At 36.6% G+C, this 25,782-nt stretch overlaps 1 protein-coding gene across 1 annotated transcript in view; it reads left to right on the top strand.

The window, feature by feature from the left end:
* The window catches only part of GRB14 (growth factor receptor bound protein 14), a 42,701-nt gene that overhangs the window by 11,079 nt on the left and 5,840 nt on the right, over positions 1 to 25,782 (top strand). The window contains exons 2-11 of the mRNA XM_041403453.1: positions 6,920 to 7,076; positions 11,523 to 11,644; positions 13,788 to 13,862; positions 18,867 to 19,004; positions 20,055 to 20,165; positions 20,355 to 20,450; positions 21,001 to 21,081; positions 23,311 to 23,427; positions 23,555 to 23,612; positions 23,706 to 23,793. Of these exons, the coding sequence (XP_041259387.1) occupies positions 6,920 to 7,076; positions 11,523 to 11,644; positions 13,788 to 13,862; positions 18,867 to 19,004; positions 20,055 to 20,165; positions 20,355 to 20,450; positions 21,001 to 21,081; positions 23,311 to 23,427; positions 23,555 to 23,612; positions 23,706 to 23,793 (1,043 nt within the window). The remainder of the gene's footprint in view (positions 1 to 6,919; positions 7,077 to 11,522; positions 11,645 to 13,787; positions 13,863 to 18,866; positions 19,005 to 20,054; positions 20,166 to 20,354; positions 20,451 to 21,000; positions 21,082 to 23,310; positions 23,428 to 23,554; positions 23,613 to 23,705; positions 23,794 to 25,782) is intronic.

The raw sequence follows: 25,782 nt of genomic DNA, 5'->3' as shown, positions 1-25,782 counted from the left end.
ACCCAAAGTTAATCTGCTGCAGCAGCCCTTGGGCCTTTCTACTTTTTCTGGTCTGAGCAGAACTTTATAATCAGTGCACAGCAGATGAAGTGATAGATGAAGCTAAGCCTACATTTCCACTGGTGCTAGGATAGACTGAGGTTTGCCATTTAAATGCTAGACTGTATAATCTCCTGTTAACTATTTGCCTTTTTATGTCCAGTTTATTTCCATTTTAGACAGACAATTTTATTTCACCTATAAAGACTAGATCTGAGAACCTGTTCCATATCCGTTGTGAATAATTAATGAAGATAAATGATTTAGCTTCTGTGTGGTATGTTTATCTTGTATAAGTGCTCCTTCAACAGCTTAATCATTTGGCAAGTCTGCTAATTTTCTTTCATTTCTGATGTTCCATGGAAGTGTATTATTTGAATTTTTTGCTGGTAATATTTAAATTTCCTCACAACTTTGCAGTTATTTACACACATCTTAACAGTTGATTTGAAATATCTTTCACTGGTTGGAATCTCCATAGTTTGAAAAAGATTTTTGGTAGATTAACTTGAGACTCTCTATTTAAGTAAGTTATTTGATCCACCTCTACCTTTCCTTATAAATAATGTGCATTATTTTTAAGGAGTTTATCGTGGGGTTTACTTCTGTAGATCCCTTTGATTTCTTACTCCTGATTTGGTCCTTTGTGGTAATAGCTGTTGATGGTGATACATCTTTCACTTTTAACCTATTTATTACTGCCATTCCTACTTGCAGGATGTTGAACTTCACAGTGTTGCTGTTGCTATTTAGTTCTTCAACTATTGTGATTTTTTGGGTCAAGTGTCATCTAATTATCATATAGTTTACAAGAATCTGACTTTCTGCTCTAAAAGTAGTTGTACTATGAGTTAATTGTCCAACACATAGCAGTGGCTTTTTCTAGACTTTGCCTTTTTGTTCAGTTTTATGCAGGGAAATGAAATCTTCTGTAACTATTTTATTACTGTCTATAACTACATTTTGTTTCTGTTGACCAATATTGTAAAACTGAATGTATCAAATTCAGGATTAAGTAATGATATTTGTATTTTAGCTTCCCTGTTGTGTCTTTCAAACTCTGTTTCTCTTCAGTTTTACTGACGTTGTCTTTGCCATGATTGCATGTCATATTGTCCTCATTCTGCCATTTTTTCCAGTATCACAATGTGATTGTCATAACCTTTGTTTGAAAGAACTTTGCTGGTATATTTTTACACATAGCCTGTTACAATTTGGAGATCTGCATAATTTAACCTCCCTTTTTATAATACAACATATTTACACATCTAAAGCAGCAGTCAGGTGAGGAGGTACAAGTGCTTTACCAATCTTCATGAGTTCAGTCTGTTACCTTGCTGTACAGAAACAGATTTCACTTCCCCTGCCCCATATTGTTGAAAGCAAAAATGAGGGGCTAATGCTGACTTGCCCAAAGTCAGGTGGCAAGTATGTCTTTTGAAAGTAAGAATTGGACCTTTTTGCCTGTAAGTAATATAAAGTATATTTTATTTCTTCTTTTCATTGCTATTCAGTTTCTGTTTTTTGTGCAATTTTGTAATTACTGGAATGGTCATGGGTGGTTGGATTAGGTAGGGCATGGAGTTTGTACCAGGAGTCTGAAGGAGGGGAGTGGCTCTGTGAGCTGCATCATACGGACAGTTGCCATAGTGCCACAGTAAATATAGTGCCACAGAAGATTATTACAGAAAATAAGTAGAAATTGTTTTAATTGATAAAATATGCATACTTTTAACATGAAATTTAACAAGTTTTTTAATACTTTCTAGAAGAATATTTAGGGCTAAAAAAAATTTTATGTTTTGTGGCAAGAAAGGTATTAATTGTTAGAGAAATGGACCTTGTCTGTCATCGTACCTTGGAATAAAGGCTGGAAATTAACATTATTTTTGCTCTTTGAAATGTCATTTTAAAAAAGGTTAAATTATGGAAAAAGTATAAAGTTTTTCTAGGTTGTGGAAGGAGAGGTAGACCAGTTTTCCTAGACTTTGCTCTTCCTTCTTTGCAATTTGGTTTCATTGCAAGACAGAATATAGGAGCTGTGTTCCTTCTGCCTCTTGAAGCTATACCATGTTCCAAATGAGAAGTCAAGATGTGTACAATTAGACAATGCATGCACCTTGTTTAAATGACAGATGTAGATTTCTGGAAACTGCAGGAATCCTTTTGGCCTGGAAATCTTCCCTTTGGAGGAAATATTGGAAGCTGACATTTTAACTGTAGACTGGGACATTTAAATGGAAAGTCTTGCATTCACAGCTGATAAAGAAGACAGTAAACTTTACTAATATGCTATTTGTTTCTAACAACAGTTGTGACTTAACCTCTTAAATATTTTTATGAATGCAGAATTTTGCTGACTCTTACTAAACCAAGACAGACTGTTGCTAGAAGTCATAAACCAGTTCAAAATGCTAGAAGCTTCCAAGCACCTCCATTGTAGTTAAAATACACTACACATTCCTCTACCCTTTGCCAATATCAATAAGCAAAAAATTTTGTCTAGCAGGCAGAAGGGTTGGGAGTTGGAGAACAAATGCTGCAGGCAAATAGCCTGATTTTTAAACTATAGAGAGGGGTTAGCAGAGTATCAGGCCAGCATTTTAGAAATATGTGACACCCTGGAGTGTAAGATTTTTCAAAGCCTGGTTTTGCATACAATAATTCTGTATTTAACAGAAATGTGACAGAAATTATAATGTAATTACAAAAATGTGCAGTGTTTTATTTGGGGGAAATAATTTTAGAAATCATAAGCTGAAGTTAGGGGCTTTTATCTTTATAAATAAAAGTGGCCTGTTGTTTTTTTTTTAAGGTTCTGACTACCCACTGTGTCAGTGGCTATACAGAAGCATTAAGAATCATATAAATGTCAGGACATATTGGTGTAGGCACCTAAATATGGAATCTGTGTGCTAGTGGTTCTTTTTCTGTGGGTTCTACCTGGCTTTTTTCACACGTTAGGACTTTGGTTTGAAATTTTAAATTCCTCAGTGCAGGGCATATGTTTGTGCTGTTTCTGCAGATTGGAACTTCCGAAACAGATGGCATGAAGATTCTGAAGAATCAGACTTGGACACCCTCTCTTAAAAGTCTATGAACACATTATTTAATTATTGTAGTGGAGATGACGGTTGAGTGGGGAAGAAGACTCGGGGGAGTAGAGTCCAGCTTCGCTTCTCTTGCTCCTCCCTCCTCCCACACTGCTTACCTTATGTGCTCTTTTACTTATTCTTTTATACAATTGCTGGTTTTTTGCTTCTTCTGGTGACTTTTTAGTGTAAAAACTAGGGTATTCTTTCTATTCCTTTGTTAAATATTTGATTATATTTTTCAACATTTATTTTACATTCTGAGTTCGTGTGATTAGTGAAATATAAAAAATAATATATTTAATTTTGAAGCAACATTTCTTATAAAAATAATTTTTGGAGGGATAAAGATGCATTGCACATAATTCTGGGATCTTGGCTGATTTTTAGTATATTGAAAACTGAAAGAGAACATGTAGGAATGCTGTAACTCCTTGCCTGCTCCCATAGGTAGTGAAAACGATTAATGCTTGTCATGCTGAGCTTGGTGTTTTCCTCTTATAGGAAAATCTTGGAGCTGCTTATTTCTTACGTCCAGTGACTTAAATAGAAGCTATTGAGGTGTTTCTTTTTCTAGCCTTGGGAAGAACTAACATCTCCTTGTATTTATAAACTAGACCGGAAAGAAGATTTCAGTGCTGCTGAGACAAGTTTTTCTGCCTACTAATAGGTATAGTCAAGGGAAGTGAAACAGCTTGCTTTGGAGCGAAGTTTGAGAGTGTAGGATAATGAAAACTGTAATGAGAGCTTGTTCTCAATTAGCAGCTCTTTTCTTGTGTGCTACTTCTCAGACAAATTTTTCAGGGGAAAAAAAATGGAAGAAAGTGGAGATGACTGGCCAGTCAAATACGCGGTGAGAGCCGCTAATAAAAGTAAAGTGATCATTCAAGCTTACTCATTTCTATAGGAAGTCAGCATAGCTGCATCTTTAGCATTACTCTGTCACCCTTTAATTCTCAAAGCATCCTCTGCTTCTAGGAAGAGAAGTATCACAAGATATTTCCAAGGAAGAATGGGATTTTGAATTTATCCTTTTTCATCTGATCTGCTCCTCTTGGAATAGGTATATTCCCAGCAATCTTACAGGAGACTTTGCTTCAAACACAGCACCAAGTGCATATTGAGCAACTTCTAATTAAAAAACCCTCAAAGATCACTCTAAGTGATGAGATTTACACCAATTTGTTAAGCAAAATATGTGACAGAAGTTGATGAGAGTCTTATTAGGTGACTCTTGTCTCCTGCTGCATCCAAATCCCTTGCAAGGAGGAGAAAAAGGTCGCAGCATTTGTGTTTGATATGGTACCCCATCATAGCCGTGAGCTGGGGTGATGAGTTCTCCTAGACTTGAGCAGGATTTGTTTCCCTATACTGAGAAAACTGAGTGAGAATACTCACAGAGAATATAAACTGGGTTTTTTTCTCATTGTTTTTTTTTTGTTGTTTTGTTTTGCTTTAGCTGAGCTCCAGTAGTCCAAGGCCACCTCCAAGGCTTCCCACTCCCTGAGCTGAATGGCCACAGGCAGCTCATTATCATGACTTGTGTTGCTGTCTCCAGCATTTTAAAAACTCTTTTTCCGTTTCTCTAGCAATAAGAGTGAAGTCATCTGCACTGCGACTCTTAACCCTTTTAAAAAGAATTTCTGTTAAAATATCCGTCAAGAGCCTCAGCATGGGCTGTACGTGCTCTTGCTGTAAAATAAGCATATCACTGAACTTGATGAGTGCCTGGGGAAAACTGCAGTTGCTGCTCTGTGCCATAGAGTCCCTAGCCAGCCTGCTCACATGGATTCCCACCCTGGCTTTATTGCGAGAATATTAGGAAACAGAATAGAATATTTCAGCTGGAAGGGACTTAGAACAATTGTCAATGCTTGGAAAGTTACTTAAATTCTTACCTTTGCTTTCACCTTCTCTACTGTCTCTCTCCTTTCTGGCATTTCAGCCTGTAAAATCCTTTAGGTTCAGCCTGACATAGACTTGGTGGACAGACTAATGAAGCTGTCCGTGACCTTCAGTGCTGCCCAGAGTAGGACCTCTATTAAGGTGATGGGACACTGTTTCCTCTAGTCACCCCTACAGTCCTCCATTCCATTCACAGTGCACCTGCCAGACACATCTTTTGATTTCTTCTTTGAATCATTGTAAATATTGCAGGAATTTAAATAATTCATGCTGGTTTATTGTGAATGGCCAAACATAATTTCTGTGTGACTGGAGTAGGACTTTGTGTATGTGGAGCCAGTCTCTGCTGCAAGCAGGCTGCATTGCTGCTGGTTTCTCCTGCTTAGCAGTGGGAACGCTGCCAAAGCATAGACATCTTACAAAACCAACCACAGCCATCCCCCATGCCTGCTTTGGCAGTATTAAATTCAGTAGCAATGTGGTCTTTTTGCCTTTTGGATTAAATGGAAATACTGGGATGCAGCTTAGGCCTGTGGAAACATTAGAACTTCTGTCTCTAAGGGCTGCTATTTCCCTGGAATGTCTCAGCTTTGAGGTGCATGATTCATGAGTAGGGAGAGGTTTTTCAGCACTTTAGGAGCATGAATTTAATGCTTGCTATATCCTGAAGATTGGTGTTGTGGCAAGGGTGGCTGAGTATTGTGTGGAACTCTTGACCTGCCAGCACTGATTAGGTGCAATACTAAAGCAAATTATCATAGACTTTGTACTCATTTGATGTGCAAGGCCAAAGTTTGGAACCAAATTTCTGTATCTCTTTAGTTCCACTGAAAAAACAGGTTTTTGTAGAGGAGTAAGGCCATTAGTGTGCTTTAAAATCTCATCGTTGTTTACAAATGAAGTCCTTTTTCCTTGATCTGATGTTTGGAAAACATTAGTGAGAGAACCTGGGTTTTTTAAAAATTATTTTTGGATTTTTTTCTCTTGGTGGGAAGATGCAGGTGGCAGGAGATACAGTTGGAGTTTCCTGCTCACTTTCCTACCAACTTCAGCACAAATCAGAGAGGGAGCTGCCTTGACAAGTTGGAGCACAATACATTGCTGCTTGTTTATTAGATGCTGGAAATGAGCGTGTATTCGGTAAGGCAGCTGTTAAGAATGACTGACAGTAACAGGCTTGTTTGTCTTTAAAGTGAGAACTTGTATCTTACTGTTAAATGAGGGATTTACAATGGTATTTAGGTTTTGTGCATAAATTTCAGGAGAGTTTTGTCTTGCTTTTTCATGAATATGGATAAATTCAATAAACTGAGGGGAGTATTTTATCAGTTAAAAGCATCTTGGGCACCCTTTAAACTGAGGATGTGTGTGCAAGAATTCCAGTTCTTACTTGTCAAAATTTGAAGCCAGTATGTAATATCTCCTGTTTTATTGTCTACAGAACTGTGAGCATCTTGAGTCTGATTGCCATTCTCTGAACTAACCCCTTTATGAAATCTTTCTACAGTTCTGCAGTCATAGAATTCTTGAGTTTCACTGTTTATGCTGTGTGGTTTGTTTTTCAGCTTACTTAAGAATGTACAGTTTTGCTGCATTTATTTATCTCTCCATTAATGGGTTTTTTTTGAAGCTAATGCACCAATCTGGCCAGTCTCCTGTGGCAAGGGATATCCAGTGGCCCAATTTAGTAGCAAAATATGCTTTTCTTGGCTGCTCTGTTCCTAATGATGCCATTGCACTAGAGAGGAATGGCTGTCTTTCATGTTGCACTATGTGTGTGTGGGTTCCTGTCTCAGTCATGAGGAGCTGAGAGAGCAACATATGTGGAATAACTGAAGCAAAGATTAAATTTATGGATATTTTAGACTTTTTATTTATTGCAGGTAATCAAAGTGTATAGTGAAGATGATACTAGCAGAGCTTTGGAAGTACCAAGTGATATAACAGCCAGGGATGTGTGTCAGCTCTTGATATTGAAGAATCACTATGTTGATGACCACAGCTGGACTCTCTTTGAACAACTTACCCACACAGGTTTAGGTAAGACTAATAATATATAAAGATATGATGTTAAATAAGGTGTTTGGTTTTCATTTTCACATGGAAGTATGATTCTATTAGAAAGGCTTGGAAGCAAAATGATGGGAAGTTTCTTCTGAATTTTTAATTTTTGGGGTTGTTGCTTCTGATTATTTTTGAAAGCATAGGTATAAACTAGATTTTTTTTCATGGTACATTTGCTTCGCACTGCTTCATCTGCATCTGTAAGAACAGTTTGGAAGACACTAACAATTAAAGTTCTCACTGCAAATTCTTCCTTGCTCTACCTTGTTTTTATCTGGCAGTTCTTTCTCTCTTATGGGTGGTGTTTGCTGCTTATCTCTAGAAAGACTTGGGTTATTTTCACTGGAAATAAAATCCTGTTTGTTCCTAGCACACCTGAGTGAAATATCGGACATCAGGGACTGAAAGAGGTTACGCAGTGCTATTTTATCTTTACTATAGGACTCGGTTTTCAGAAATAATATCAGAGTGGGCTGTCAGTGTTTTCCTTCACTACATTCAGTTTGGCTAGATTTATGGTGAACTCTGGGACAGTGCTACTTTAAAAGGAAAACAAAACCATTCTTCCAAACTTCCACGTAGGACCAGTGAACTGTATTGAAGCAATGCCATGTGTAGTATTTTAACTTGCTGGTAACAAGATGTTCTAAAGTTCTTTCACATTGTCAGTGATCCTCTAGTGTAGTAAAACTTCTCTTTTTCTATTGTACAGTTCAAAATGTGTAATCTGTGGTTTCAAAATATAATGTCTGATTTCTGTTCCTTTTTGAAGTGTATAGGTGTACTTTTGCACTATAAAAAACATAAGGAATATTAATTGTAGGGAGAAAGGGGATGTTTGCAGAGATGTAAAAAATGCAGAATACAGCAAAGACTTTCCTTAGCAAGAGAGGAGTTTAGAAACCCACTGCTGGAATGTGATATTAACTGAATCTCAAGTTAGACAATCGTACTTGCTTTTACAGCACAGTGTTTCAGTACTGTGCTGTGTATGCTTTTGATAAGAAATTATGTTAGAAAAAATCTACTAGAAGATAAATGCCAAAGAAATATGGTTATAATTTCACATCGCTCAAAATTTTCATGTTATTCTTGAACTTTGGCACTGTACTAGAGCTAAAAAAGGTAGTACTTCTGCAACTTCAAGGCCAGTTCCATCTGCTCGTGCAAAGTGTGGCTGGAAAAAGAGGATGTTCTGGATGCCTTCCTGCATTCTAAAATACATAGAAAACTCCATGGAATTCTTAATTCTCAAAAGGGACTGTACTGGTACCTGGTAACTCCAGTTCTGTTGATTGAAAAAAAAATGTACACAGCACGAACAAAAATCAAACACCCCCACAAACATTCTCCCTGGCCACTCCCTCCCTCCCTCCTTCCCTCCCAGATATTGAAATATGGCTAAAGCTATTGTTAGAGTCCCTTTCTTCCTCTGGATGTATCTAGGAGATCCGGCCCTGTGCATTTATTGAAAATAAACTTGACTGTGCATCTCTGACTCAATTATGTTTATCAGCTGTATTTTAAGGATGAACTACAAAGGCTAAAACTATTTTCTGCCCTTTTATAGTCCTTTATCCTATGAAGGCAGACACAAATGTTTTTCAAATTTCTTTTCTTGCTTTGTAAAATTTCAAAGATATTGGTAACCTTTTGCACTGAATATATCAGCTGTAAGATGCTTCCAGCTCAGAGGAAGGTCAGAGTTAAATCTGGGTTGAGATTGAAAATGACTGGTATAGAAGAAGAGATAGAAAAATGGCTTTAGAAAACAGTAGTATACAAACTGCAGAAGTGTTTTCTGTATTTTGCAGTGTAGCTGGTGTTTAAGTAGTGTAGTAAGTATTGAAGAAGATGCCTTTGAGCAACCATGCCAGAACAACAGTGGCACTGTTTCTCCAGCTTTCTGTATTTGCACAGTACACTTTTTAACAAGTAGTGTGTTTTCTTCAATCTGGAGGATTTCCTGGAAGATTTCAATATCAGATAATTAGTGAAATCAATTTTCCTAATATTCTGATATTCTCGAAGTTGCTGAAGACCTTCATTCACCATGCAGTCTTACAATGGCTCTGGCTGCTTGCAGTGTAGTTCTAGAAAAAGGTGAATGCTTAATTTTAAAAGTAAAATAATTTCCTAGATGATGAGGTTGGCAATACAACATTACTGGCCAAGGAAAGGAACAATTTGAGATACCCCCTATGTATTTTTAGAGTACTGAATGATAATGGAGTTATTTTAATGATGCTGGTTTAGATCTGGTTTTGTTAGAAAGAGTTAACATATTCATCTTGAATTGCTTTAAGTATATTCTTAAACACTGGAAGAGTAGTTTGAACAAATACTTTTCAAATGATGAGTTAGTTTGGGATTGTTTTCTGTTTGTTACTGTTGTATGTTTTACCCATGTGAATTTGGAAAGTGTTTTTTATCTCATAAGTTAGGTGAATAGATATTGAAAGGAGAAGTGCTGTGAGCAAATGTGTGTGTCTATGTAAACTCCAGGATTACATGGATTAATAATTCATCCATCAATTAGTGAACATTTTCTTTAAAATCTAACAGCAGTCTGAATAGTCCTGAATTAGATGTAATTGCATGAATCTTAGTGAGCTGAGCACAGTGTTCTACTTTAATCAAGACAGACATTAATTACATCGCTGGATTGTGCCTTCATTGCTGTGTGGAGGTATCTGCTGAGAAGGTTTAAAAAGGAAAAAAATCCAAACAAAACTCCCACCTAAAGCAAAGCATAAACCCACGGTCTCTATATTTCAGTTGTCACAAACATATATGCCCTTGGGTGCAGAGCTCTATTGTTGAGCACTAAGGATGGTTGTGTCCTCACTGCTGCTGGCTCGGCAGCCAGGAAGCTCAGCTTTCCTCCCTACCTCCCAAGTTTTGCATAGCATGAGTTCTACTTCAAATACCTGGAGTTCAGCAATTCTTGCAGCTCTATAAATCGATATATTTCAAAACTGTGTCTTTCTGGTATGTGTTCTTTTAACTGGTATGTGTTTTTTTAACTTGAATGGTTTTCACAATGTCTAAGATCATTGAAAGCAGCTGAAGTGTGCCTAAATTTGGATGATGCCATGCCATCCCTACCACTGAATACCTTGGTGCTGGGAGTCCCATACTGCCACTGCAATTCCCCTGAGCAGGGCAGGCTCTGAAAACAGAACAGATATCCGTAACTGCTCTCATTTGTAAGGCAAGTGCTATCTTCATCCAGAAATTTTTCCTTGTATACTGAGAAATTTTTCTGCTGGCTGTAAACAGTTTTCTGTTTGCTTCTGCAGCTGAACACACATATTCTAGGGCTCCTCTTTTGAATAGAGGGCAGTGCCTTGGCCAGGCACATCAGTATCTTTCAGTCACATTTTGATTTCACTCTGCATTCTTTCAGGTAGTCTGTGAAGGCTGGGAAGGCTCATAAAGCACTACCTGTGCAATAGTGCTGAGCAATGTCTTTCTTTTTTTCATTTAGTTGAATTTTTTTCTCCACTGGGTGGCTGGAGAAGAGGCTTTTTGAAATGTGTTCTGTCATGTACTCCAATATTAAATGTTTCATGTGCATTAAATACTTTCCATAGTTAAGGAGGCTGTTGTGGACTGTAGCAGGTGCTCCTCATGTTAGAGATAGCAGTAATAAAGAGATGATAGAAAGGGAGGTGGAAACTCTCCAGTCTAGTTGGAAGACAAAAATGTTCTACCTAATCTAAAAGGCAGCTTTTTCATGTCACCATTTAGGGTTTTGATTACAGGACTGTTTTTTGGAGGGCACTCAGTGTTTCAGTTCTTCAAAAAAGTAAGTTTACTCAGTTATAAAATATTTTTTGCTGTGACACCTTAAAAATAAAGAAATATCAGCACCTTTACCCATCCTTTGGGGTGATGCACAATGTCATATTTTTCTACCAAGAAGTAAGTCTTGAGGAAATGGTGTTTTCTTAAATGTCACAATGCCAAGCATTTAAGAGTTTTAAATGTCATCTCAGAGGAGCACTTTCTCTCTATAAAACTGAAGGAAAAAATGCTGGTTTTAACTCAGAGCTTCAGTTCTTTGCCCTTGCATCTGAAGAATGTGTTTTGGCGTAGAACAACCTGTAAAAGATTTCAAAATGCTTACTTTCCTTTCACTATTTTTGGGTATATTTTTTTTTCTGAATTTCTTTATGGTTTTATTTGCTTCATTTAATCTGATTACAAAATGGGATTTTCATACAGCATCCTTAATCTCTGTCTTTTTGGACTCAAGAATCAGTTAAATTCAATGAAGAGCGAGTTAAATTAAATGGAAGTTTAACTTTGCTCTGCTTTATCTGTAGGTCATGAGAGTTCTTTGTCTTCTGATAGTCATGAGCTTGATTTTTGCTTTTGCATTTTCTTTAATTTTTTTGTTTGTTTGTTTTCTTATAGGAAGAGCTATAGAAGACCATGAATTAGTGATGGAAGTCCAGTCAAATTGGGTAATGGAAGAGGAAACCAAACTGTATTTTAGAAAAAATTATGCAAAGTATGAGTTTTTTAAAAATCCACTGGTAAGTCCTAACATTATATCTGTAAAGTGGTGCAGTTACTGTTTCTAAACAAAACAGTCTTTTTTGGTGCACACAGATAGTCAGAGTTTAAATTTTTTAGTGTAACAGGAGTCAAAAGGAATAATCAAGAGGGAATATGTGAAATACAGCAATGTATTGTAGTGCATGATCATTGGCTGGTCCCTTTCTTACAGTTGTAAAACATCCATGTTAATTTTTTATGTTTGGGAGTGATGGGAGCAGCAATTGTGTTTAATTGTATTGAAATTTGCACACGGACATAAAACAAAATTAAATTTTTGCAACTCAGTGAACATTTCATCAAGTGACAACATAATATAAAATGAAGCAGTGTGGGGCGGGGCACCTGTAAGAAAGATGATATTATTGTGAAGTGAAAATTGAATGTTCTGGCCCAGCACTGCCAAATTGCAGCTTCTCCCAGCTGTAGCTGAATGACAACTGACGCAAAAGGCCATGAGCAGCCATAACCTATTAGGGGTGAGTGAAAGTGAAGCCAAAGTTAGCATTCATAAGGAGTGGAAAGAGAGCAGAGATATCTTGTAACTCAGGGATGTTGCCAAAGGTTAATGCTGCTGATTCAGACCTTGGCTGATGGCAAAGGCCATGGAAGCAGTCCTGGCTCAGCAGAAGGAACTTACCATCTGGTTGCTCCATGGTGTATTTGGACATCTCCTGATGCTGTCTCTTATAAAACCAGCTTCTTTCAGATGTAAAAGGGAGAAATAGCAGAACTGTGTGGGGGCTTAGATAAAAGATAAAAAGTGAAAGGGAACTCAGATTATCTATGAAAAAGATAAAAAGGTAAATGTAAAGGTAACAAGAAATAGAAGAGTTTTGGGAGTTTTTTTGTTTGATTGACCTGTGTGTCTCCGGACAAATCACGATAGATTTGTCCCAGATATGGAGATATCACCACACCAGTGAAAAATTTTTCAGCTTGAGATGGTCTGCAGTTAGTAAAGAAGCTTTCACAGAATCACAGAATGGGTCAACCTTCCTGCTCAAGCAGTCATCCCAGAGCACATGGCACAGGATTGCATCCAGAGGGTTCTTGAATATCTCCAGTGAGAGAGATTCCACAACCTTTCTTGGCAATCTGTTCTAATATGTGACCACCCACATAGTAAATAAGTTCTTCGTCATATTCAGGGGGGACTTCCTATGCATCAGTTTCTGTCTGTTGCCTCCAAAAATGAAGTTTATGTATTGTTTAACCAGTGAGTGGAGCCGGCTGTGGAGCGTGTCGGACCTGCAGCTACACCAGCTTCAGCAGCTATAGCTAAGCAGAGTTCTTCTGGGTGTTCTGGTCCCAGCTGTAGCAAGAATGCTTTATCACAATGAATTAATATGAATTAACCCTCCCAGAAGTTCAATTTCATTAAAAATGGAAATTGCTGGACATTAGGTGGCCAAGGGAATATTAACTTAAAAATTTGTCCAGGCCTTGAGGAAACATTATTTGTGATGGTCGAACCCTTGTTTGGTTCATATCTGCATGACTGTGTTGAACACCCCAGCTGTAGGTCTGTCCCATAAATTATCCCTTGAGCTTTCCTTGATAATGAAACCGGCATTTTAGTTGTAGACTTTTAACCCCGTCCTGTTTATGTAGTCAGATTTTTTTTGTTAATTTGTATAATAATAGAAGATTAAAAAAAACCCTGAGACAACCTTTCTGTGTTAGCGGAAGATATTCCAAAATATTTTACTGGGTTTCTAGTATAATGAAAACAATAGAAAACAGTACACTTCTCAGCATGTTGGTGTATAGCCTCCTTACTTTGTAGCATATTGACTCCCCAGGCAAGTCTCGTGTGTCAACAGCAATAGAAATTACTGCTAGAAAAACAACACTAAGGGCCAAATATTGCAATGCGATTTGCACTGGTGTCTGAAACCCTGCTCCAGAGACTATTGATGTTTTCTCAAAATTCTGTGTTTTTCAGCAAATAATATATAGCATGTGCCAAATTTTGGGATGATATTAAGGTAAGCTTAAATTATTGGATCAGGGAATCTTCAGTGTCTTGCACTGCTCTGAGAACTTAAATTACACATTCAAAAGAGAAAGTTTTGTATTCATTTCTACAAACTTTGATACAAGTTCTTGTTGTTACAGAGCTTTTTTCCAGATCATATGATATCCTTTCCAAGTGAGACCAATGCAGCTCTAAGCCACTCTGGGATATTACAGGTATGTAATCCTTGAATGAAGATGAACCAGCACAGCTCATAATTTCCCATTATCTGTGCTGTGTGAGCATAGTTCCTTATTGCTGTGGGATCTGTTGCTAGGTTTTGAATAACTCAAGACATGGTTAATAACTTTTTTCATCAAGAGATAACAAACAATGTGACCCTTCCTAGCAGCTATTATATGTCCACAACTTGGACAGCCTTTAAGAATTAAGAAACACCAAAACAAAGGAAATACAGGGAAAACATTAAATACCTTTACTGGGTATTTCAGGTGAAAGACCCTTTTTCCTTAAATAGGTGGAGGAGTGCTGAACAAACTTAGCAGCAGGCTATGATAGGATACCAAAATACTGGTGGTGTGACACAAATGGATATAAAAAAGAGTTAAATAGTTAAACTTAACGAGTAGAAAATTTAGACTGACTAGTATGATTTGTTAGCTTGAAGGCTACTGTAGCCTTCAGAAAAAATTATGGTAGGTCACTCAGTGTTAGTCAGCTTTTAAGCAGATACAAGATTCTGATTTACAGTGGGAATAATGAAATGAAGATACAAAATGACCGTATCAGGGATCATCGTCTTACTTTCAAAGAGGGGAAAAATGAGTAATAAAGGTGGAAGCATACACATCACTCTTGTTTGCTTGTCATTAGAAAAATTAAATAATAGAAGAAGAACTTCCACTGGTCTTAAGACAGCAACCCTGTGCATGAGTTTTGGGGATAAAGAATGATTGGAAAGGCAGCATAACACAGGATATTTAGGGCAGAAACAAAAGAAACACAGAAATTACAATTTAAAAAAAAATCTATATCATAAGATCCACCTTAGCATCCACCAGTAAATCAAAACCATTTTAAGTAACTAATTCTCAAAGCACTCTTTCATATTAAATAATTATATCCTTATAAAAGTGGATTTTAATCAAGATGTTAAGATTATCCCAAATATAGTAAAAATTTTTGTGAATTAGATTTGACACACATTAGATTCTGTAAGTAATTTTTACAAACCTAAATAAAATTTTTGTGATTTCAGAAGTCCTGCAAATCTAATGAAAATTATTCCCTTTTGCCACCTATATAATACAGATTTTGCAGTCTAGCATAAACATTTAATCTAGAAAATTCTGTCCCCTATGTTAATAGAACTTTATATTTTTATGTTAATAGAACTTTTAATATCTTTATATATATAAATATTTATATTACATTTTACAAATGTAATTTAGTAGTTCAAAAAATAGTGAAGACTTTTATAAGAGAACTGTTTGCCATATATTCTTGTGAAGAATTTCTTTAAGCCCATATTGTGAGATCTAGAATATGTTCAAAGCTGCTAGGTAAGATTAAGAATCATTCTAAGTATATATCTAGTTACTTGCCATTTTGGTAGCTTGAAAAACATGTTGCAAACTCTCCTCTGTTGCTGTTTTGTGTTGTATTGTATGCTTAATTGTATTTCATTGAATGAAACTTAATAGGCACAAAGTAGAGAATACCTTGGTGGATTGTGCAGCCATTGTGCACATTTCAGCAGAAACTGTTGGGTAAATTGTTTACAGTGAGTAACTATCTCCTTGGAAACTTTCATTAAGACAAGTTAATGGGCTGCATTATTATTTGTGATGTGCATGGTTAAGTATCAAAAGAGACATTAGTTTGACAATTCAATGCTTACAAGTGATTAAAAAATCACTTCTGATACTTTGACATCCTTTTGTGGATTGAGCTGTAAGCAAGTAAAATGTTTTCAAGGTCTGTTTTTCTTAACTCTCGTTGAAAGTGGAAGAGTGAGTATTTTGGCTGATGATTTTGAATCAGAGCAGATTAAAAAAATTCATTGTGGTAGAACAGAGCCACAAAAACAAAAGAGGTGTTCATGAGTCTCCTATCCATTTAGCATGTGTTAAGTAAAAGTACTGTCTGGGATATACTGAGTGTCTATGTATACCAAAGAGAGAGGTTTAATTGCTGCCATGAATTAGCCTACAGAGAAGGTGTGTCACTGTACTGATCAGGGTACAGCAGCTCTGAGACACAATGCTGTGTGTGCATGTGTAGTGGTAGGCAGTCTGGGTCATTTGGAGCTTGCTTTAGGCTATTTTTGCAAATTGGATGTTTTAAAATATGTCAAAAATGAACATAGTATGACAATTTTAAGATCATTATTAAGAGCCAGGCTTTCATGTCTTTAATCTCCCTGCCATAGCAAGTCCCTCTTTCCCTCACCAGTTTCTCACATGACTGCCATTCCGGGATTCAGGCTGAAACAGACCTGCACTGCATTTCAGTCTCTTGCCAATCTCCTGGATGTTGCTTTAATCTCCCCATTGCCTTACTCTGTCTTCCACTCTAGGTTTTCTTGGCCTCCCAGTCTCAACCTTTCAGGTGGACTGAAGTCTATAGGGGACAATAGTGAGATTCAGAATCAATTCTTCACTAGAATTACTTGGTGCATCCAAAATTTTTCAGCAGGTTCAGGGTAAAAATCCAGCTCATTTCCAGTAGTATTGGTCTAGATCATGGCTAGCTGTCATCACATCTTTGAAGAAATCAGTCATCAAATTCAACATGATTCACAAAGTCTAGTGTAATGATGGCTTATTTAACTCCCTGAAACACTGCATATGTTTCAACTCCTTAATGCTGTCTCTATCAGTATCTGAAGGACATGGTGGCATTTGACACCACTCCACTTATCAGGATATATATTTCTCTGTGTGGGGAAGAGGGTGCAAGTTTATTTCCGCATATTGTGTGAACAGTAGTCCCTGTCTGCAGTGTACCATCATTTAGCTCTCCCTTATTCTTCCAGTACTAAGGATTTTTCTTATTTTTATCTGCATAAACAGGGATCCATTCCTTCCTTTAACAAACTTGTATGTACCTCCATTAAAAAAAAAAAAAAAAAAAAACAAACAACCAAAAAACCAAGCTGAAACAAAAAACAACCCAAGGAAATTTTCTTTCCTACTATAATTCATTTTTGGCATTTATTACAGACATTCAGTTCTCACTCTGAAATATTTTTACTGCTCATCCTTCTGACAGTTAATGGTTTTGACTACAGCTTGTTCATGTTCTATTTTCTCACATAGTCCTCAGCTGTCTTTCCTTAGAAAGGAAAAGATGGATTTAAGATTGCCTTTTTCCTAGCATTACTGCTACTTTATTTTAATTGATAGCATGGGTGCAACACTGACTGTCGAAGCTTAGCATTGTATTGCTCCTCCACTTTGGTCTGCTGAGTAAGAGAAGTGTTTTTCATGACAGCATTTCTGTTTTGAAGCTCTTATGGCAGAAATCCTGGGGAAGACACTTGTGCAGGCAGGAAGCCAACCACTCCTTTTAGTTTCAGCAGAGACATTAAAGCCTAAAAAGATGCTCTTTTGTTTTTGCATACATTGGCTTGTTTAGATTTTCTTAAGGCTTTAATTTGACTTTGTTTATGGATTTTATACTTTTTCAGTTCAGCCTGCATATCTCCCACCAGTGAACCTGTTAGTACATGGCAAAAGGGAAGATGAACAGCCGAAACATGTACCAAAACCTACCCGTCTGCTTCAGTGTGGCTAAAATAGCTTTAACTGCAGTTGCACACAGCTGTGTGCCAGCAGCACGTGTAGCTAGATGCACCTGGGCTTACTGTAATTGAGCTTTCAGGTGAATAGCAGTGAAGCTGCTCATAATGCAGTGCTGGTGGTGGGCCGGACACTGCCCTGGCCAGTGGAGCCCTGCTTGTGTTACTGCATTCACACCAGCTCAGGTTGGGCTGCAGCTGGTGTGGTCCGTGCATCTCACTGCAAGGCAGGAAAACAATAAAAGTCGAAGAAAACTTGTATTTCTTGGTTGGATTGTATTATTTAGTGGCCAGAGAACTTGGTGTGCTTCCAAAATAGCGTTCACTTTTTCATTCTGCTGGAGTCCAGTACTGGCCAGTCCATCTCTTGCCTTGTAATCTGTTGTTTCACTCCTCAAATAAGATTTTCTGGAAATAGAAGTGTGGAGGAGGAAAATTCAGCAATGAAAACTGCAGATATCGACCAGAAAATCCTTTGTGCCATACCTCTATGTAAACCTTGACAGAATTTATGATACCACAGACCAGTCCTGGGGCAAAGTTCCTCAAAGAGCTCAGAAAGAACAGATTCTGTAGCATATATGGAAATAGAAGAATTCTGAATTAATATGTTCAGAGTCATGGTTCTGAGTAGTGTTACTGGAAGAGGAGTGATAAAAATGAATGCATTGAATGGAATTAGGGTAAAGTTAACATGGTTGCTCACTTTTAGATGGGTACTTTTGCGGTAAGACTGAGTAGAACTGTCAAAGCCTCAGCAAGATAAGAGCTGTGTTGTGCTCTGACAGTGTCTGATGAAATGGCTGAAGAGAAGTTACTGAATATCCTGAGTAGAGGCAGGAGCTGTCTTGGGGACTGGCCCAGTCTCTCTGGTTTTGGTTCAACTAAAGCTCCTCCTTAAGCACCTTTCAGGTGCAGAGCCCTTTATTCCCTCCTTTCAAAAATGCTAATATCTGCCTGACCTTCATGGTTTTGTAACTCAGATTTTGTGGTTTGCTGAATTAATTTTAACTCAGGTAATTTAATTTGTAACGTGGTGGGTGAGGGGAGGGACATAATTTTTTTCTTCTGTTGTTAACACTGATTAGCAGTTTTATATAAATAGGGTCTGAGGCATGGGATCAGTACTTCTTACACTGGTTTAGTTGCAGAAGTTCACATATTGCAGAAGTAATGCTCTCATTTCAAACCATATGGTTCCATATAAATATGTAACTTGCTTAGCATACCTTGGAGTTATGTAACATTCTTACATGCCTTAAATGAGAGGTGCTGTTGATGGGATTAGACGTGATCATAACTGAATTACTCTGGTGTGATAGTGTATTTAGGAGTTATTCCCCTTAGCCCTGAGTTAATGAAACACAAAGCTGATTTCTGAGGAAAAGAAAAATGCATGTCTAATACTTTCTTTCAGATGTTCCTTAGCTCCAGCACATATCCTGAGATTCATGGTTATTTGCATGCAAAGGAGCAGGGGAAGAAATCATGGAAAAAATTGTACTTTCTTTTGAGAAGATCTGGCCTTTATTTTTCCACTAAAGGTACATCTAAGGTAAGGGAGGAAAAAAAGAAGAGAGAGAGCAAGAACTATGAAGTCAGAGCAAATATGTATGTATTTATCATTTGTTGTAATAATAACAACCAAAATTTATAACCAAATGATTAAACTTATAGTGATAAAAAAAGGAACAAAATGTAGTTATTATAGATAAAATCTAGAGAAATATAGAGACACAAAACTGGGAAGATGTTGTCTTAGGAACTCTGGTTTCTTTTTTCCTGATAAGTTTGCTTCATTCTGGATGATATTTCTCATTACAGAGTACCCTGTTAAAACAAATTTTCAAATACTAGTTAAATTTCTGAAGTATAAGTAGATGTTCTGAAAAGTGGATATAGTAATTAATTATATAAAATAATAGTTGCTCCAAAATAAATTTGGAAATTCTCAGCATTTGTCACTGGACAGATTTTCATGTTACCAATTCAGATTTTTGGCAGTGGTACTTTAAGCCTTATCATATTAAACATTGGAGTTGAGAAACCTTTTACATAAACTACTCAAACCAATGTTTATTCATGTTTTGGATTTTCTGTCATTACCGACCAAAGTTTTCATTGAGCTGGTTTGTATCCTTTGGCAAATTTCTTTTGTTTGCTTCCTTGACATAATTAACTTAGTGGGTAGAGATAATGGTTAGAAATGGTACTGGGCAATAATTATAACAGTATGTTGTTTTTCAGTTTATGAAAGTTTATTTTGTTTTGATGTTTGAAATGCATACTGCTCTCAAAACTTGCCTCCTACTCGAATTTTATTATTGCTTGAAACTAGTGGAAGTTTTCTCAGAAGTTATGTAACTTGTAGTCTGGGGTTTTTTTCCCCTCTGGAAGAATAAACTCTTTAACTGATTTGATTTCTCTTTCCTCTGCATTATGAAATGAATATTGAGTTGCCTCTTTTTAGATTTCATGATGTCATGTTTAAAACTGCACTTTGTAAGTCTGTTTGGAACAGGATAACTGCTGTATTCTTCCAAGTTTCTTATCTGGAGAGGCTGGCTAAAAGTAGTCTAACTGTATTACATTACTTTCTTTTTAGGAGCCAAGGCATCTGCAGTTTTTCTGTGAATTCAGCAATAGTGATATGTACATGTCTTTAACAGGCAAAAAGATTTCTGGAGCACCAACAAACTATGGATTCTGCTTTAAGGTACAAGCTTATTATTCTGATACATATTAAAGCAAGCCACAATTTTTAGGTAAGCTTAAGTTTCTTTAAGGCTTTGAAAGCAATATTCAGCTGTCTGTTATAAAATAGGAGAATTAGTGGCTTTTATTTCAACAGGTATTATCTTCAAGATATGCTTTAATGCTAAAAAAATGTGCTGTGGCCTTCTAGCCTAACAAATCAGGAGGAACCAGAGACCTGAAACAGCTCTGTGCAGATGATGAACAAAGTAGGACCTGTTGGATGACAGCAATTAGGTTACTCAAGGTAATTTTTCTGTGTGAAGTTAACTTGCTTAAGTGTGCATTGTGATATATTGATGCTGTGAGTAGAGAGGTAACATCATTTTAGGTTCCCATGCAATAGCAGTATCAGTTTTGTACTTTGAAATATTTTTTTTTTCATCACCACAAGAAGAGAGAGTTCAAATCCTGGAATCATTTTAAGGGATGGAATGATGTCTCAGTCCTGAAAATATTTAACATTAAGCATATGCTTCTGTGTAACCATGTTGAATTCACTGAGTAATGTTGAACAAAGCAACAACAAGGGAACTTAAATGTTTTTAAAATGTGACTGTTTGTGGCAAAATAGAAACAGGCCAGTTGGTGTATTAAATGGGTAGTATTTAATGCAAAGTGTACATTTATAAAGGCAGCAGCAACAGTGATGATGTACATTTCCTTAGCCTAACAGCTTTTGTCCCTGGTTTTTAATGGTAAAAAAAAAGCGTGTGCTATCTTTTTCATCTGGAAAAAACCTTACTTGGCTTAGGTTTATAATTTAAAATGCTAACCATGTTATTTTCTGGTTTTAGTATGGGATGCAGCTGTATCAGAATTACATGCAACCATATCAAGGTAGAAGTGGCTGCAGCCCTTTGAATATAACACCTATGGTATGTCCCACAGTAGCTCCATGAATAAATACATGTTTCTGCCATTGTGCTCTTTTCAAGTAACTTGTGTCAGTTACACTGCTGACCCGCTCCTTCAAAACCTTGCATGTGCCAGTGCTTGCCAAAATATTTAGGGCTGCCAGGGTTGACTAGAGAGCCAATTAATTAATTTCCTTACTTAGAACAAGAGAGTTAAAAGGCTTTCTCTTTGTAAAATCTTCAGTATTTTGGGAGTTCATTGGCTTTTTACTGTTGAATGGAAAGCAAAGCAGCAGGACCATAAATGCATTAAAAGAGAAGCAAAGTGTTTAAGGTTACACATGCTGATGAATAAGTAGGTTGTAACAAATCCTTTTTGGTATATTTCCTCTTTTAATTTTTAAAAAAATATAAAATATTAAGTACTTGAGATGAATTTGAGCTGGTGTAATACTGACTGGACTTTGGAGGAAAACCATAATTAGGCAGATGGTCTGCCCTGTTTTGGAGGAAAAACGGCCTATACAAGATATCATGTCCATCTTCTCAGTCGGATAGTTGGGATTGGATGAGGTTGTCCATTTCTTAATATTTTACATTATCCCAGCTCATTATGAGTCATTTGGTTTCAGACTTTTTCATGGATGATTTATATCCCTCTTGTGTTTTGTTTTTGGCTAAATTGGATAAAAATTGCTTATTGATGAGATCTGTGACAATGATTTTATGGTGAATTTTTTTTTTTTAGCTTTTATTGTAGTTCTTGCTGATAAAATGCCTAAAAAATGCATTTGCTATCACAGGTATTCACAAAAGTAGTTTTCAGTGATTTTGCTAATAAGCATGGCTTATTAAGCATGTGCTTAATACGCTGCCTGTGCCTTAGTTTGTGTTACGTGAAGCTACTGCAATAGCCAGCTGCTGCTCTTATGATGGATCAGGGAGCCACTACTGATTCTCTCCTCTTTCACTGTTCTGTGCATTTTGGTTCCCATAGCTTCTAACAGGCAGAAGCTATCCCCACTGCTAACAATGGCACTGTTTTTCAACTCGTGTATAATTCATGAAAAAAACAGCAAATTGAATAATCGCGATTAAGTGCACACGCTAATGAATGTACTTCACAAGGAAGCCACTTCCACGTTTCACATTCCTTCATTTCTCAACCATGTCAGCTACAAGGATATCCCTCCACCCTGCTAGAGGCAAACATTTTCTCTTAATTTGCCCTTTTTATTTTTGCCAAGTTCTTTACAGGTTACAGTTACTCAGATAGACCTTAGTCTACAGTGTCAAAAATTACAGTGAACTACAGAATTGCTGTCTTCCATTTTTAGCTATATTCATGCTTGTAACCAAGCAAAAAAAAACCAAAAAACCAAAACCAAAAAGCCCAAAAACCCAGAGCTGCTCTGGTTTTGGACTGGGAAGCTTTGCTAACCCTACAGAAAGCTGGGCCTCTTATGTCCAGATGTTGCTTTAACTTACAGAGTGTTGCAATGCTCTTTTATTTATTAGATATTCCAGTGCCTGCTAACATCTGAGCCGTCACAATTCTTATAAAACCTGATTTTGTAAACCTTGGTTTCTGAGAAACATTTTGGTGATTTTTAGGACTGTTTTGTCAAACCTCAATGTTCTTATTCAGTTTTACAAAATTGATCTTCACAGGCATTTTTTTATAACAGATGCTGCAAGTATTGAGTCTGTTATTAGAGTTAGAAGGGATGTATTAAAATAGAAGTTATACTCCATAGAAATTGCTGTTTTCAATGCTTAAATATGGTAAACTGAATGGAAATTTATATAGCAAAGATATAAAGCTGACATATTTCTAATGAAATATTTTGAATATTTTTTAATTGGATCATGATGTATAATAATTTTGTATTTTACCTTTTTTTCCCTATTACTTGGACATCTTAATAACAGTTTCCTGACTTGTTTTGACATGGAAAGGGCTAGTTATAGTTAAAAATGTAAATACAGTTTATGGTAAAGTGATGTATTTGTCATCCATTGCAGTAATGCAAAAAGATGGTCTGTCCTGCCAGACAGTAAAATTGAGCTTTGCAGCAGCATACTGGAATTGTAAGTGCTCCCTAGGGTAAAATGAGTTTGGCTCTGATGAGAAACACTGCCAATACTTGAAATATCACTTACAAAACATAATGTTTTCTCAGAAGCTTGCTTTTAAATGATGAATCTTTTAAAAAGTGAGTGAACTAAATTTATTTTTCTTTGTTGCAGAGAAGCATTTCAGAAAATTCTTTAGTAGCAATGGATTTCTCAGGACACAGAAGCAGAATTATAGAAAATCCAACAGAAGCCCTTTCAGTTGCAGTTGAAGAAGGATTAGCGTGGCGGGTATAAATACCTTTGATTTATCAGAAGAGTATTTTCTGTTTTGGTGGGGGGTTTTTTTGTTTGTTTGGTTGTTTTTTTTTTTAACAAAAGAGCCTTGAAGTCATGTTTTTGCTTCTCTCTCATACAGAGGAGAGGGTGTCTCCGACTCAACTCACATGGTAGTCCTATTGCTATGTCTAACATGGGTATGTGTGAGTTAATTCCTTGCCAGAGAAATACAATAACTGCTTCTTTCAATAAAGGGAAAATGTTTTTTTCACTGATCTTTTTTTCTACAGCTATACACAGATCTCAGTCATGGTTTCATCATAAAATCTCCAGAGAGGAGGCTCAGAGACTTATTTTGCAGCATGGACTTGTAGATGGGTAAGTTAATCCTTTACATAGCTTCTCTGAGACACGTTTCTAGCCAACAACTCTTATTTTCACCTGCCTCTTACTGGGGGGAGATGGAATAAGGAGTTTGCACTTGCCTAATAGGAATGAAACTTCCTTTATGTAGGGCTATCTGGGGATCTGTTGGTTTGTATTTATATCATTTGGAAACCATGAAGTGGTGATCTAGGACTTAGATTCTGTCACTGACTGATTACTTATGTCCATTCAGAGCCAAGCACTAGAGCTGTGTCCTTGCACAGGATTCTCTGGAGCTGTCAGCCTTAGCACCACTGTCTTTTTTATCTCTATTACTGATGAAAGAGTGAAAGAAAGCTTGAAAACAGTATTCTAAGATGAACTGTGCTGGGACAGACATTGAAAAAAAGTATGCTTTTTTTCCTCATGAATTGACTAAAAATTGTGTCATCCTTTAATAGTAAACAATAAATATTGGCATAATACTTTAATTTTTTAAATATTTCATCTAAATACTAATTTAAAAAATGACAAAGCAAGTAGGCATTTTATGTTCAAAATCTCGTGCTTTTCATTCCTCCAATTTTATCCTTAGTCCTGTATTAAATTTAAACTTGGGCCTCCTTCATTCAGTGAATAATTCCATAAGAAACTCAGTTTCTTTGAGTCTGTTTCCAGTTAGGTACCTCGATCATCAGATTGGTGGTTAAATTCTTTCAGTTTTAGATTAAGTATGTTGTAACATTGTTTTCTGCATCTACAGAAAGGTCTCCAGGAAAAAAAAAATGTGAAGGGAAGGAAAGGGAAACAAACGCAGCACAGGGATGTTTAATTGGACTTCCACTTTTGGGGTTTTTTTTGTATGTTTTTTTTTTTTAATTTCTGGGGTCTTGTTTTTAATCCTGGCTTATCATCTTGAAGCTGGTTCTGTGCTTTACATTTATTTTTGCACTTGTTAGAAGAGTGAGACAGGACATGGGGATGAATGTCCAACATATATTTCTGAACAGGATGTCAGTCTAGGCCTGATGCATCTTTCAGTGTATTTCTTGCACACACACTGAAATGCAAAAGTGAATATCTTGCTAGTATTGGTTTAGTACAGTGTTGTTTATGTTATATTCTTGGAGCCATTCATAGCTGTGCAGTGGGATTTTGAGGAGGATGAAACTTTCGTGTAGACTATCTAGAATTATTTAGAACTCTGATAGTAGGAGTGCTCGTGTGCTGTCAGATACCTATTCAGGAGTTACAGTGAAGTAATGAACACATGACATCATGTGACATCATTTTGATGAGCTGAAAGCATGAATTATCACCAGAAATGCAGCCATCTTTAATGAGAAAAATAAATTTTAGTTTCTGGGAGTGAGGGCAGAGAAATAATCCATATTGACCCTTTCTTAGTGATCCGGAGCAAGGAGTTCTCATGCGTATATGACAAAGGAGTTGGGCTTCTGTAATACTGTATGTACCAACAAACATGTTTTTCATGATGGCTTTTAGAAGACAAGGAGGCAGTTATATAAACTAACCACAGTAGTTTTAGTATTTGGATAACCAAATTAGGGACAACAACCATCTTAAAGCATGCTATGAAAGAAGAAAGCTTTTGGATCTGGTGTTAAACCAACTTTCTTAAAAAAGTTCACATGGTAATATTGTAGATTTTGTATTTTACCCCCTAAAGTATATTTGAAGACTTTTCAGTGATAAATGGTTGATGAAAGGGATAAGAGCATTACCAAAAGGCCCGTGAAAAGGTCCAGCTCGTCATTTAGAGAAGTTCATGAGGGAGAAGTTGACTGGAGTCATCCAGCATGTCTAAAAAGCTCTTTCCAGCTAACATTTCTGAGATTCTGTGAACTACAGTCCTTTCATCATAACAAAAATTTTAAAGGTTCTTTGACAACTAAAGTAGGTAAAGTAGGTAATTGTGATTATTTTAGGAAATAATGAAGATCTTTTTATCTGAAGGAGAAGAAATGTTCCTTGTATTTG

Source organism: Onychostruthus taczanowskii, unplaced genomic scaffold (assembly GCF_017590055.1).
Source record: "Onychostruthus taczanowskii isolate IOZ18803 unplaced genomic scaffold, ASM1759005v1 scaffold20, whole genome shotgun sequence".
NCBI classification, from domain to species: domain Eukaryota; kingdom Metazoa; phylum Chordata; class Aves; order Passeriformes; family Passeridae; genus Onychostruthus; species Onychostruthus taczanowskii.
The sequence above is the reverse complement of the archived record's forward strand: the minus strand, read 5'-3'. Positions and strand labels throughout refer to the sequence as shown.